Genomic DNA, 15,285 nt, shown 5'->3' on the forward strand with positions numbered 1-15,285 from the left:
GCGCATTTGTGTGTGCGTCCCGTGCTTCTTGGTCCTTTTTTTCCCCTCCCGCTTCCCCCGTCATTCCCGCCGCTGTCTCCCGTGCGGCCCCGCCCCCCTACACCCATTGGCTCTTCCCTCCCAGCTGACCCCTCCTCCCTCTTATGGCGACCGCTGCACGGCGGAGACAGTGACCCTTGACCCTCAGTTAGGTCACTTCCCCACCGCTGCAGTTCCGCCTGCCTGCCCGCTTTGCCGCCAGATCCTTCCCAGATCAGAGCTCTACTCGATCGCCGCCTGGCCTGCCTTGTTCTATACTCGTGTGCCTGCTCGTGTGCCTGCCCCCCTTGCCTCTTTTTTTCTGTACCCCACATTTTGAGTGAGTGCCTCGTGTGTCGCCCCTTATCTTCTTTTTCTGTACCCCGCGCATTTGTGTGAGCGTCCCGTGCTTCTTGGTCCTTTTTTTCCCCTCCCGCTTCCCCCTTCTTTCCCGCCGCTGCCTCCCGTGCGGCCCCGCCCCCCCTTCACCCATTGGCTCTTCCCTCCCAGCTGACCCCTCCTCCCTCTTATGGCGACCGCTGCGCGGGCACACCGCTGGCGCACCGAAGGTGCGCCAAAGGCAAGCCCATCTACGCCCGTCCGCGCCTGGGCCGCGCCCAGCGCCAGAACCCCTGGCCCAGGATGATGCCAGCCCACACGCCGGACCTACACGGCCGCCGCCCTCCACGCACTCAACCCCGACCGGACCCCCACCTGCTACCTAGCCACCCCGAAACGCACCCACGGACCCTTCACCTGCCTAGCCTGCAAACTCACCAGCCTCCGACCCGACACCGCACCCGCCGGGACAGACACCAGCAACAATCACCTCAAGTGCATCCTGCTCAACACCCGCTCCATCCACAGGCACGCCGTCGAGCTCTGTGACCTCCTCGACACAACATCGCCAGACATCGCCTTCCTCACAGAAACCTGGATGAACGACGCCTCAGCCCCCGACATCGCCATAGCCATCCCGGAGGCATACAAGATCACCCGGAGGGACCGCGTCAACCGAACCAGAGGAGGCATCGCCATCGTTCACAGAGACACCATTCGGATCACGACCAACTCTGACAACACCCTCATCACAGCCGAGCACCTCCACTTCCAGATACACACCGACCCCAAAACCACCATCAGAGGCACCCTCATCTACAGACCCCCGGGGCCGCGTACACAATTCAGCGAAGCCATCGCAGACTTCGTCAGCCCGCACGCCCTATCCTCCCCAGACTACATCCTCCTAGGAGACCTCAACTTCCACCTGGAGAACAACAATGACAGCAACACCACCGCCCTACTGGACAACCTCGCCGACCTCAGACTCAAGCAACTGGTGAACACCCCCACCCACTACGCCGGCCACACGCTTGACCCCATATTCTCCTCCAGCAAGCACATCTCCTTCAACCACTCAACAAAACTACAATGGACCGACCACAGCTGCGTCCACTTCAGCTACAGGAGAACGACGATCCACCAGCAACCGCAACAGGCACCCCGCAGAGGCTGGAACAAGATCACCACCAACCAGCTCACCACCTCCCTCAGCCAGAACCCTCCCACCAACACGACGGACCCCAACGAAGCAGCACGTAACCTCACACAGTGGCTCACCAACTGCGCCGATGACCTCGCACCACTGAAGAACCCTTCCAGCAGACCAAGCAGCAAGAGAACCTCGTGGTTCACCGACGACCTCAAAAGCTCCAAGAAAACCTGCCGCTCCCTCGAGAAAGCCTGGCGCCGCGACCAGACAACAGAAAACATGACAGCCCTCAAAAACCCCACCCGCAACCACCACCAACTGATCCGCACCACCAAAAGGACAGCATTCAAAGAACGTCTGGACAACAACACCCACCACAGCAAGGAACTCTTCAGAATCGTCAAAGAGCTCACCGACCCCAGCACCTGCAGCAACGACATCACACCCTCGCAAGACCTCGGCGACTCACTCGCCTCGTTCTTTCACCGCAAGATCACCGACATACACAACAGCTTCAACGAACAAACCACGCACCCAACCACCGCACCAGCTCCCCCCCCACCACCACCCTCTGCACCTGGACCCCAGTCAACACCGAAGACACCACCCGCTCGATGAACACCATCCACTCCGGCTCCCCCACCGACCCCTGCCCACACCACATCTTCAACAAAGCCGACTCCATCATCACACCCCAACTCCGGGACATAATCAACAGCTCCTTCGCATCCGCCACTTTCCCGGAGAGCTGGAAACACGCCGAACTCAGCGCCCTCCTGAAGAAACCCAACGCGGACCCCACCGACCTCAAAAACTTCCGCCCCATCTCGCTCCTCCCTTTTCCTGCCAAAGTCCTAGAGAAGACCGTCTACCGACAACTCTCCGCCTTCCTAGAGTCTAACGGATCCCTCGACCCCTCGCAGTGCGGCTTCCGAGCAAACCACAGCACCGAGACCGCCCTCATCGCAGCCACCGACGACATCAGGGCCCTGCTTGACAACGGGGAAACAGCCGCCCTCATCCTACTGGACCTTTCAGCAGCCTTCGACACCGTATGCCACCGCACCCTGATACATTGCCTCAGCAACACCGGAATCCAAGGAACGGCCCTGGAGTGGATCATCTCGTCCCTCACCGGAAGAACCCAGAGAGTCCGCCACCCCCCCATTACGCTCCGCGGCCACCGAAGTCATCTGCGGCGTCCCGCAAGGATCCTCACTCAGCCCCACCCTCTTCAACATCTACATGAGCCCCCTCGCAGTCATCGCACGCCAACACAACCTCAACATCATCTCCTACGCCGACGACACCCAGCTGATCCTCTCCCTCACCAACGACCCCGCCACCGCCAGAGCCAACCTCCAGGAAGGAATGAAAGACGTAGCGGAATGGATGAAGCTCAGCCGTCTGAAACTGAACTCTGACAAGACGGAAGTCCTCATCCTGGGATCATCCCACTCTGCCTGGGATGACTCCTGGTGGCCCCCTGCCCTGGGCACCGCCCCCAAGCCAACGGACGACGCACGCAACCTGGGTTTCATCCTGGATTCTTCCCTCACGATGACCAAGCAAGTCAACGCTGTCTCATCATCTTGTTTCAACACCCTGCGCATGCTCCGAAAGATGTTCCGGTGGATCCCCATTGAAACAAGGAAGACGGTCACCCAGGCCCTCGACACCAGCCGACTGGACTACGGAACACCCTCTGCGCGGGAACCACAGCCAAACTCCAGAAGAGACTCCAGCGCATACAGAACGCTTCTGCACGACTCATCCTGGACATCCCCCGCCACAGACACATCTCCGCCCATCTGAAAGACCTGCACTGGCTCCCCGTCAGTAAGAGGATCACGTTCAGACTCATCACCCACGCTCACAAAGCTCTCCACAACATGGGACCCAAATACCTCAACAGCCGCCTCACATTCTACACACCCACCAGACAACTCCGCTCCGCCAGCCTCGCCTTCGCCACCGTCCCACGTGTCCGCAAGGCCACAGCCGGAGGAAGATCCTTCTCCTACCTGGCAGCCAAGACATGGAACTCCCTCCCCACCCACCTACGGATGAACCAGGACCACCTCTCCTTCAGGAAGCAACTCAAGACCTGGCTGTTCGAGCAATAGCGGTTGCCCCCCTCCTCCTAGCGCCTTGAGACCCTAACGGGTGAGTAGTGTGCGTTACAAATCGGCTGATTGATTGATTGATTGCAGCAGGAGGCAGGCACATTGCACCAGATCAAAATCAAACAAATGCCCTTTCCTGTACCATGCTCAATGTAACTTGTAATGCATATCTTTCCAGGGGTATCCAGTCTGCAGCACACCCTGCTGCTTGTCTGTCAGTTTTGTACAGCCTGTTCCAGTGTGTGCAGGAAACATGTATGCATTTGTAAAGCACACTCTCCGTCCATGTGTATTTATTGATTTCTCCGGATGTTGAAGGCACTTTCTGTAGAGATGCCTGGTCTCCAAAGATACCCGGTAGCAAGCGATGCTGCTGGAAAGACACACAATGGGGGCACAATCTGCTGTATGTCACAAGCAGAGACCGCTTCCTGTGTGTCAATTAATAGAAACGATCACATCACTTCTGTTGGTTTCAGTCAGGAACATTTCTCCAGCCCCTTCCCCTGGTGATGGTGGTGCCATATATAACACTTTGAGGAGCAGTATGACACCCCCTTGGAACGGTGCCCATGGAGGCTGGCTAGCATTGGCTCCACGCATCTTGACCACATACAGTAACTCCATTGTGTCATTGTCTTTTGAGACAAACATTCACACGTGCTCTCTCACAGCTTCTCGATTTTTGATAAAGCGCTGTGCAAGAACCAGGCTGATGTAAGAATTTCTCACACCTGAGATGAGGAAACTTTCTGGCGACCTCCCCTCTCACTACAACTCTTGTCTTCACAACCAATTAATAAAAGCCACTCTGCTTGTACCAAGCAGCAGGTGATCGCTACCCTGCTGCCTACATACACTGACCGGCTGGGTTGGCTCTACCCTTGGGAGTCCTTTAGCGGAAGTGTCTGTTCCGGTCAGTGTCTCAGCCACACTGGACAAGAAACTGAAAAACTGTTCTGACTCAAGCATACCTTTTCAATGTTATTCTAATAATTGGTAACGCAGACTAATTCCTTGGTTCACAGCTGTATTAGCTGCTTTAAAATTGAAACCTCGCCATACAGAATGACGCTGGTGTTCCAAATGAGATACAACCGATACATCATTGTATTTGCAGGCACCGTTAAAAAATAAGCAGAAATGTAAGCAAAAAATGTGCTTAACAAAATGTGAACTTTATTCATCGTGCATTTTTGAATGCTCCTAATTTAGACAATAAGCGGTTTATGTCCATTAAGGAACTGGCTAGGCATTTACAGATGCACCCAATCAAAGATCCACACACTTTGGGCAATAATCCTGCTAAATACATTATAGAAAAAATAACTAATGTCAGATCAAAACACACTTTGAAGTTGAACCACATCCACAGCATCAATCTGCACCGCCGCAGCATCAATCTGCACCGCCGCAGCATCAATCAGCAGCAGTCAGCACCACCACAGGATCACTCAGGAACACCACAGCATCCCTCAGGAACACCACAGCATCACTCAGGAACACCACAGCATCACTCAGGAACACCACAGCATCACTCAGGAACACCACAGCATCACTCAGGAACACCACAGCATAACTCTGCAGCGCCACAGCATCACTCAGCATCACTCAGGGCCAGCACAGGATCACTCAACGCCACCACAGCATCAGTCCTCACCACCACAGTGTCACTCAGCACCACCACAGTATGTTATGTTATTTATTCTTTTGTATAGCGCACGGCTACTCAAAAAGAGTGTCCCGGCGCTTATTTTTTGGAAAAGGAAGGCTGCAACACAATAACATAACACCATTAAAAGAAAAAACAGAATGCCAGACAAATACATGCAAGAAAAACAAACTACTGGGTAAACAGCCAGGTTTTAAGGCTTTTTCTAAAAGCTAATAGGCTGGTAGCTCCCCGCAGAGTGAGCGGCAGAGAGTTCCACAACTGTGGCGCCAGTAGTCCAAAAGAGCGGCCACCCAGGCGAGCTCTCTTCACGCGCGGAACAACCGCCAAAAACAAAGATTCCGACCTCAAAGACCGGGTCGGCTGATAGAAGACCAGTCTCTTTTGAAGATACTTAGCTCCCACCGCGTGGAGAGCTTTGTAGGCCAGAGTCAGAGCCTTGAAGGCGATCCGCTTCCGGATAGGGAGCCAATGCAAGGTTCTCAACAAGCCAGATGCACTGGCCCGTCTATTTAATCCAAAGATTGCTCTCGCAGCAGCGTTCTGCACCACTTGGAGCCGCTGCAGCAAATACTCTGGCAGGCCCAGGTAAAGAATGTTAGAATAATCCAACCTGGACCCGATCAGAGCCTGCACTGTCAGTTTGCTATGCTCCTCAGACAGCAGGGGAAGGAACCTCCGCAGCATCCTGAGGATGCCGAAGCAGGTGCCCGACACCCCGAGGATCTGGGATTTAAATGTTAGCCCCTTATCCATCTTAACCCCCAAATTGTTGGCGACTTGGGAGGAGCAGGACGGAGGAAACATATCAATCGGCCACCAGGCCTGCCAGTCTGGCTCAGTCGCACCCAAAGAAGAGTACCTCAGACTTATCGGAGTTGCACTTGAGGCTGTTCAGTTGGAACCATTGAAAAACAGCCCCAAGGCAATCCCTGATACTCTCCCCATCAAAGTCTCCTCCTCTCCTACACGAGAAGAGGAGCTGGGTGTCGTCAGCGTAGGATACGATCTGGGCCCCATACGACTCCGCCAGTGCCGCCAACGGGGTCATGAAGATGTTAAATAGGGTCGGGCTCAAGATAGAGCCCTGTGGGACCCAGACTCCCAGAGGCGGCATCACGGCGGAATCTGGCGAGGCCCAGACCGTTTGCCGGCGGCCGGCAAGAAAGGAGGAAAACCAGCCGAGCACCGTCCCCCGCAGACCTATCTCAAAGAGTCTTGCGAGAAGGCCATCATGGGGGACGGTGTCGAACGCCGCCGACAAGTCCAACATCACCAGCATGGCTTTGCCCCCAGAGTCCAGGACACCTTTAATGGTTTCTGAGACCTCAAGGAGCGCAGTCTCTGTGCTGAGATGAGGACGAAAACCAGACTGGGTAGCGTGCAAGATCTCGTTGGTCTCAAGAAAATTGGAGAGCACAACCTGAACGTGCTTTTCCACAATCTTCGTGAGAGCCGGCAACAGAGAGATGGGCCTATAATTGACCGGGGCCTTCGGGTCTAGGCCTGGCTTTTTAAGCAATGGAATCACCATCGCCTGTTTCCCGGCGTGCGGGACCACTCCCTGACTCAACGAAAGATTCAGCAGCGGGTTTGCTAATGGATTAATCACCTCCGCAACTTTCGCTAAAAATTTAGCAGGGCATGGGTCGAGGGGCGAACCCGATTTAAGATTGCCCATTAGTGCTAAAGAGTCGGGAGCCGAGAGCGAAGGAAACACACTCAGCGTCACACCAGGCCAAGCCCGCGGGGATAAAATGGCTTCAGGATTAGTCTGGCCCATGGGCCCAGGCGATGGAAAAGAGTCCTGTATGCGTTGGATCTTGCTCGTAAAAAAGTCAGCAAGGTCCGAAGCCCAGGTACCAGACTGTTTTTCATCCGAGGTGTTAGACCATGGGGAAATAAATTCTCTCACAATGGAGAAAATCTCCTTGCAGGAGTTAGAAGCAACTTCTATTCTCCTTGGAAGATACGCTTTTTTTTCCAGGCGAATGTCCCGGTGATAGGCCTTGACCACCGTTTTATAGGTCAGCTTGGCTATAGTATCATATTGTGCCCGCCAAGCTCTCTCGGCCACCTTACACTGCTGCCGCGTAGCCGACAGTGCTGCGGTGAACCAAGGCGCAGAGACCCGTTTCGGTGTCAGGCGGGGTGTCAGTTCCGGGGCAAGATCATTCAGCCTGTCTAGAAGACAAGCTTGCAGGGTCTCCAAGTCCCTATCCAGATCGCCCGAGAGGGAGCATGGATGATCCACAGCAGCCTGAGCCAGCATCTCTGGGGTCACACGATGATATGCCCTATGGACACGACCCTGTTGCTGTGCCAAGGCAGCCACCGGTTTGACTGTGCCTTTGATCGTAAATTTGGCCAGCAAGTGGTCTGACCATAGTACTGGTATAGTCTCAATCGCCCCGAGAGGGGAAGACGAGAATACCTGGTCAAGAGTGTGCCCCTTCTCGTGCGTAGGTTCCTGCAAATGAGGAATCAGTCCCAGCGGGGCCATAGCCTCAGAAAGTTTAATGGCAGCAGGGTCGGACGGATCATCCATCCGAAAGTTGAAATCCCCTGCCACGATGCAATGTTCCGCTTTCAGGGCCAGCCCCAACAACACGGAGTCCAGATCTTCAAAGAACGTACCGGGTAAACCAGGTGGTCTATACACGAGTAATCCCTTAACAGATTGATGTGGAGACAGAGTAATAGAAAAAGCGAGGGTCTCTGAACCTCGGATATCCTTCACTGGCAGGATCACACAAGGCGTGCCTTTCTTGACCACCAATGCCACTCCACCACCCCTTCCCTTAGCTCTATCCTTCCTGAAAATGTTATAATCCGGCGGGATTGCCGTAGCGACATCAGGATTGGAAAATTCACCCCACCACGTCTCAGTAAGCATAAGGCATAGTGGCTTCACTGTATCTAGAAGCTCAAATATGTCTTGCGCATGTTTGCACGCCGACCTGGTGTTTAATAGCATGCAGCGATAACCCACACTGAGGGTGTTCTTATTGGGGCGTGATACCTGAGAGCGGTTAGGGCGCCAGCCACAACCAGGGCAGCCGCGTTTCCCGCCATGGCGTCCGGGAAAGACAGTGCGACAGCCTGCGACCAAGGTGTCAAAGGAGCGAAGTTCCCCAAGGGAATACTGCAGCACTGGTGTCCCTGGGGGGCACATTCCAGATGTTTAGAGCCCTACCCGCCGCTCCGGTCGCCTCCGGGACGCTGACGGGCGCAGACGGGCAGGACTCTGGCGAGACTCAGGCGAGACTCAGGCGAGACTCAGGCGAGACTCAGGCGTAGCGAAGGCACGTCACCGCTGCGCGTGACCGCTGCGCTACGCAGATGGTGTTATATAGGCGTGACAGGCGGAGCACTAGAGCGCTCACCTGGATGTCGAATGAGCGTTCCAACCCGCTCCAAGATGGCGGCCAAAGTGCGCGCGGGAGCCCCGTGAGCCCGGACCCGCCGAAACAGCGGTGCAAGTTCCACAATTTTAAGGTGCAAGTGAGGGCCAGGGAGGGGAACCCCCTAATAAAAGCAGGGGAGAAAAGAAACTAAAAGTTAACCAAGATAGAAAACAGGGAGCTTAAAAACTCAATGTGCAGCCAGCAAACGAACGTGTATGCGCAACAAGCGCTAGATGGCCAATGATGGTCACCTCTTCCAGGCTGACCCGCACAAACCCCACACCTAAAATAGGTTAACCAGGCGGAGCACTAGAGCGCTCACCTGGATGTCGAATGAGCGTTCCAACCCGCTCCAAGATGGCGGCCAAAGTGCGCGCGGGAGCCCCATGAGCCCGGACCCGCCGAAACAGCGGTGCAAGTTCCACAATTTTAAGGTGCAAGTGAGGGCCAGGGAGGGGAACCCCCTAATAAAAGCAGGGGAGAAAAGAAACTAAAAGTTAACCAAGATAGAAAACAGGGAGCTTAAAAACTCAATGTGCAGCCAGCAAACGAACGTGTATGCGCAACAAGCGCTAGATGGCCAATGATGGTCACCTCTTCCAGGCTGACCCGCACAAACCCCACACCTAAAATAGGTTAACCAGGCGGAGCACTAGAGCGCTCACCTGGATGTCGAATGAGCGTTCCAACCCGCTCCAAGATGGCGGCCAAAGTGCGCGCGGGAGCCCCGTGAGCCCGGACCCGCCGAAACAGCGGTGCAAGTTCCACAATTTTAAGGTGCAAGTGAGGGCCAGGGAGGGGAACCCCCTAATAAAAGCAGGGGAGAAAAGAAACTAAAAGTTAACCAAGATAGAAAACAGGGAGCTTAAAAACTCAATGTGCAGCCAGCAAACGAACGTGTATGCGCAACAAGCGCTAGATGGCCAATGATGGTCACCTCTTCCAGCACCACCAGCACCACCACAGTATCACTCAGCACCACCAAAGTATCACTCAGCGACACCACATTATCACTCAGGGCCGACACTGCATCACTCAACAACACCACAGGTTCAATTTTATGTAAAGATTTATGGCTTTTTCACAAACAGGACACCACAACATCACTCAAACACCACAGCATCACTCAGGAACACCACAGCATCACTCAGTACCACCACAGGATTACTCAGCAGCATCACAGCATCAAACAGCATCAGTCAGCATCACCACAGCATCACTCAGGGCCACCACAGAATCACTCAACGCAGCCACATTATCAGTCAGCACCACCACAGCGTCACTCAGGACCACCACAGCCTCACTCAGCACCACCACAGCCTCACTCAGCACCACCACAGCCTCACTCAGCACCACCACAGCCTCACTCAGCACCACCACAGCATCAGTCAGCACCACCACATCATCACTCAGCACCACCATGGCATCACTCAGCACCACCATGGCATCACTCAGCGCCACAACAGGATCACTCAGCACCACCACAGCATCACTCAAGAATACCACAGCATCACTTAGTACCACCACAGCATCACTATGCGCTACCACAGCATCACTCTGCAGCACCACAGCATCAATCAGCATCACCACAGCATCACTCAGTACCACCACAGCATCACTCAGGGCAACCACAGCATCACTCGGCGCCACCACAGCATCGCTCAGGGCCAGCACAGCATCACTCAACGCAAACGCTGCATAACTCAGGGCCAGCACAGCATCACTCAACGACACAATAGCATCACTCAATGGTTCTTACACTTTTTAATTACAACTTCTCAGCATGCTGCACAGCAGCCACACTTCTCTACAGCACAGCTTAGAAACATTGGCAAAGTCAATAGCTCTACATATACACTCATAAGGCCCCCCAATGCATAGCCTATAGGTCTCGCCTTTGGGACATTATAGGTGTTTAGTTATCCAGCACAATATCCTTCATTAAACAACATCCAAGTGTTGCATGGCTAATCACTTATAAGGTCCCAAAAGCGAGACGTATTGGCTATGCCAATGCTCGTTTTGTACTGTAGCTGATCGTACTAGCTAAAAATCATATCCCTGATCACGAAAGGGGATATAAAAATCAATAACAGTTTAATTCTTACGTCTTTGGCAAGAGGCCCTCTTTTGGTTGGATCTTTATTCCTTTCAGCAGTTGAGAGCTGAGCAAGTTGAGATATGCTGATCGGCCGCTTAGGGATGAAGCTGTAAGCCTCCTTCACTTCAGGGGGAATTGACTGGCAGGCTGAGGTGGAGGTGTACCAAGGCTTGACAACCTCTTGCAAGGGCGGTGGGATCTCAGGACCAGAGGTTTGTGGAGATTCAATACCTTCTGGCAAATCATGGCACAGACAATGTTCAGGTAAAAGCCGGAACACCACACTGGTCTTCCAATGGTTCTCAGAAACACTACACGTCACATGATATGCCCAACACACCAGCTGCCTTTTTATGGACTACAAATCCTGCAAGGTAATTCTTCCACGTAAACTCTCTTGCATCCCCTGTGAGCAACCAGAGACAAAGATGAAGGCTTTTAGCATTAATGATGGTCTTCTGCTGTCAATAGCTTTTATGTTTTTCACCGACTCGTACATACAGGTCATAAAGCCTTCCTTGGCACTTGAGGGTTCAAGAGTCATCACTCAGGCCAAAAGGGAGGCAGGGTACCTCATCGGTACCTCAGTGTTTTTTCAACCATAGTAATAGAGAATGCTCTTCTATTTTCTGCTACCAATCAGCAAAGTGCTCAAGATACAGAACAGCTACAAATGTGAGAAGGATTCAGTTTGCAACTATAAATGGAAAGTCTATATTTCTACTGGTACAAATTCAAGTGAAGTGAATCACCCTTTACACCCATCTTTACTAGAGAATCCACGTATCACCATTTACTCCATCTGAATTCCAAGGCAGATACCCTAGTTTGCTCGACCCTTTGAATCCTGTTGCCAATGAAGGGAAGACCACCAATAAGGCAGATGTTTCTGCAAACATAAGTCTTCTTTCTCCCCGCTAGAGACAAATCCATTAACAAGATGTGGCGTTACCTTTTTCAGCCAAGCTAAGACACACTGTTGGCTGGCTAATTTAAGAAATATTTTTTATCCTTCAACAGACAGAATTTCAAAGCAAAACACTGTCAAAGTATCCCAGAAATAGCAATTGCATACAATATTATGTACACCTTTACATACTCAGTGAGATACTGAAAATATGTTAACATCTATAAATTTAACAAGGCATGACACACAGATTTATGAAAGAAGAGTTTTCGGTCTGTATGCAAGAAATGCAAGAACATGTTAAGTAGAAATGAGAAACTTGGGTACAAACGACGAGGCTTCATCTGTGCGAGGCCTTCCTGTAGGTGTGGAGGCATCAGTCCTCAATGGACATCAAATCTGAGAAACTGAAAAAGCTTAGATGGGACATTTAATTATCAACAGAGCCAATATCACTTTTTGCTGATCCTGGAAATTCAAATCTGCCCTTTTCAACATTTCAACCTCCATATTAGCGCCTCCTATCTTGAATTGTGGCCAAGTACATGCATAGCATGGCTGCTTGTCAATGGGGGGGGGGGGGGGGGGAGGACTACAGTGGTGACCCACAATCTCAATTTGAGTTCATGAAAAGGATATCTCTGACCACTCTTAAGATACCTACTAGGTGGTTCTTCGGCCATTCCAGGGAAGCAACCGGCCTCCGCGAGTCAGGTCTTCCCACCAGTAACCTCTCTAAACATGAGGCCCTCATCCGGCAATGCACACTTTGAGATTAGCTGGAGAGCTTCTAGCAGATATCATTTGAACATTCTTGAGAAAGCAGCGCAGACTATGCCGGGCAGGCCATGTCATCATTTTGCCCAAATCTGTACATAAGCTGGGTGGTTCTGCTTTGAGTGAACGTGATGCAGCTTACAGAAAAGCCCTGTATATTTTTCGTTGAAGTAACTTTTAGTGATAGGCTGACTTATTGAAGCGTATCTGTGGGCGGCGATGACACGAAAAGCTGGAGACATTTGTTTCCCTCCTTCTATAGCAGTAAAGTAGGGTATAATAATTCATTTCTGAGCCAAGGTGATTCTGAGGCTCGTACTTGCGAGTAACAGGATAAGAGGCTATGGGGGGGGGAAGGGGCTCTGGTAAACTACCTACACCAATCAGAAGTAGCTCCGTTTCGGCTCCATTGGCTTTCCCTCAAACATCAGGGGGTTTAGTGTTTGTGCGTGAGGCTTGTCCTCGTTTTCCTCCGGAGTCATATGAGCAGCAAGGTACAATGAACATTCCCAGTCAACAACTCCTGGCATAATTTAACTGTTTTCGAAGGTCATGCACATGATTGATGTTAATAAGATAGGATTCAAAAATTTCGAAAAAGAGGAAGTGGAATACATCAGCTCCCGCACAAATACAAGGGTGAAGTTCATACATAAGCAGACCACTTGCCCCCCTAAACAAGAAAAAACAAAAACAGGTAACGTTGTATTCTCGAATGTATCGGGGTTTTCTGTCATTAATTGTGTTTTTTGTTTTTGTAGAGGTATTTTAGAGTCCTGTCTCTGGAGAGTCTACACCAAGGTAGCAGGTGTTCACAAGTGGGCAGCTCGCTCTCCCCCTTGGGTGGTCATAGCGGCTTCAGATGTTGACCATGTTGAAGTGCATGGAATGGTCCATCCCACACATGATGTATCTGCAGTACCCTTTACTGATGGCAGAGTAGAGCATAACCAGAGTTCGCACCATGGCCACCACTGTGCCTGAGAGGCTCGTCTGAGCCCTTGGGAGGTCATAACAGCCCATAGATGTTGACTTTGGCCATGGATATGGATTCTGTGATGTCAACTCGGCCCTTCTCGTAGATGATATAGATGTACTGTTCGTCGTCAATAGTGTGGTTCAGCGTTGTCATGGAGGAGTAGCCACTGGCAGCGGCCCAGATCTGGGACGTCTCCTTCACCCAGGAGTTGCCATTGCAGAAGCTCCAACGCAGGGTCAAGTTCACACCTGGGGAGACCAAAGACCAAAAGAATGCTGTGAGAGGAGAAACAACGTCCATTCAGGCACAGTCAGAAGTAGTTCATACTCTCTGACCCAAACACTGAATCCCCCAGCAATGCCCTTGCCCCAGTCTGAGACTGAGGTTTTGTTGGTCTGCCTCCTTTCAATCGCTCTGGTACTACCAAGTGCTGGTACCGCAGTCTTAAAAGCCCCCTGTGGGCTGGTAAAGTACTTTAATGGCATCTCTAAAAATTCAATTTACCACACAATCACTGTAAGGACCTCGCCATATTATGAGAGACACGTTCTGGCTCTGTAGAGTGTGTGTACACACCTGTATGGAAGTGTTTTTAATACTGCGAGTGTACTGTGTGTGAGTATGAGCTGTGTGTGTAAAGGGTGTGAAAGAGTGAGTGTGCATGTGAGGGTATGCTTATTTGTCAATTGTCAGAGTGAATGTGAGCACTGTATGTGCATAGCGTGAATTTGGGAGTGTGTTTTGTAGGGGAGTGTGTGTGTTTTGTGGTAAACAGCGTTTACTTCGCATGCGATTCTTCGCATGCCATTACAACGCGGACGTAAGAACGACCGCTTTGTTAGTTCGTATACCTTTACTACACAAGTCAGAACAGCGACTTGCGTTAGGGGGGAGAAGGTTTAGGTTCTGTAATTCTCGAGTCTGACTCCATTTTGTTCTGTGCCACCATTTTGTGTTGACCTCACGTAGGCCTGTGAAGGTAGCCTGGCGAACAAAGTAGCCTGGCCTTCTTAGTCCATGTATACATTAACTAGGTTTCTTTCTGACTCTGGAATGAACTGTAAGAAACTGACCTCTTCACCTGAAACTGACCTCGCAAAGCCAATTTCCCTGATCGATCTTTGTCTGAGATTGCCAATCAAGATACTGTACATGTAATCATGCCATGCCCTGCTGTGCCATCTAAATCAGATTAACCTTTGTGAACTATGTAATTATAATGTTTTGCCCATATTTTGCTAAAACCCCAAAGGCTACTCACCTGCTGACCCTTCAGATTTTCCATTTGTTTAGGAATGTAATTGGTACAACTCCCTTACATGCCTGGTATCCGGTTCTGGATCCGACGACAGAGAATCCAAGATCCACGCTCTCACAGGGTCCAGACCCCTATAGGTGTATACACACTAGAGGAAGACATGGACCCCCTAGAGGGCGAAGAGACCAGAAAGGACCACCAGGTCTTCTGTCGGGGATGTCAGGCAGGGAAGTAAGTATTACTACAAGGAGACACAAACAACAAGGTAGCCGTAAGTCTTAATCCCTCATGAGCTTCCCCGCTACTTTCTGTACATTCTATGCCTTCTCATACTCACACAATCAGACCTGGGGACGTGGCTTTAAGGACTCTTCATAAAACAGGAAACGGTGCCTCTATACAACACCAGTGGAAAGAAGGCAGACTTCACATAAGAAGGGGGGTTGTTGGAGGAATCAAGCACAGTTCACGAAGAGGAAATACAATGTTTTACAATTCGCAGAGAGTAGTGTATCCACCTTGGTTTCAGCAATAGTCCTTTCTTGATG

At 51.6% G+C, this 15,285-nt stretch overlaps 1 protein-coding gene across 1 annotated transcript in view; it reads right to left on the reverse strand.

The window, feature by feature from the left end:
* Window positions 1-10,463: 10,463 nt before the first annotated feature.
* The window catches only part of LOC146869641 (sialidase-1-like), a 121,107-nt gene continuing 116,285 nt past the window's right edge, over window positions 10,464-15,285 (reverse strand). Inside the window, exon 6 of the mRNA XM_085609010.1 lies at window positions 10,464-13,727. Coding sequence (XP_085465136.1) covers window positions 13,510-13,727 — 218 coding nt within the window. The 3' untranslated portion in view covers window positions 10,464-13,509. The remainder of the gene's footprint in view (window positions 13,728-15,285) is intronic.

This window comes from Triturus cristatus, chromosome 1_1 (genome assembly GCF_964204655.1).
Source record: "Triturus cristatus chromosome 1_1, aTriCri1.1, whole genome shotgun sequence".
NCBI lineage: Eukaryota > Metazoa > Chordata > Amphibia > Caudata > Salamandridae > Triturus > Triturus cristatus.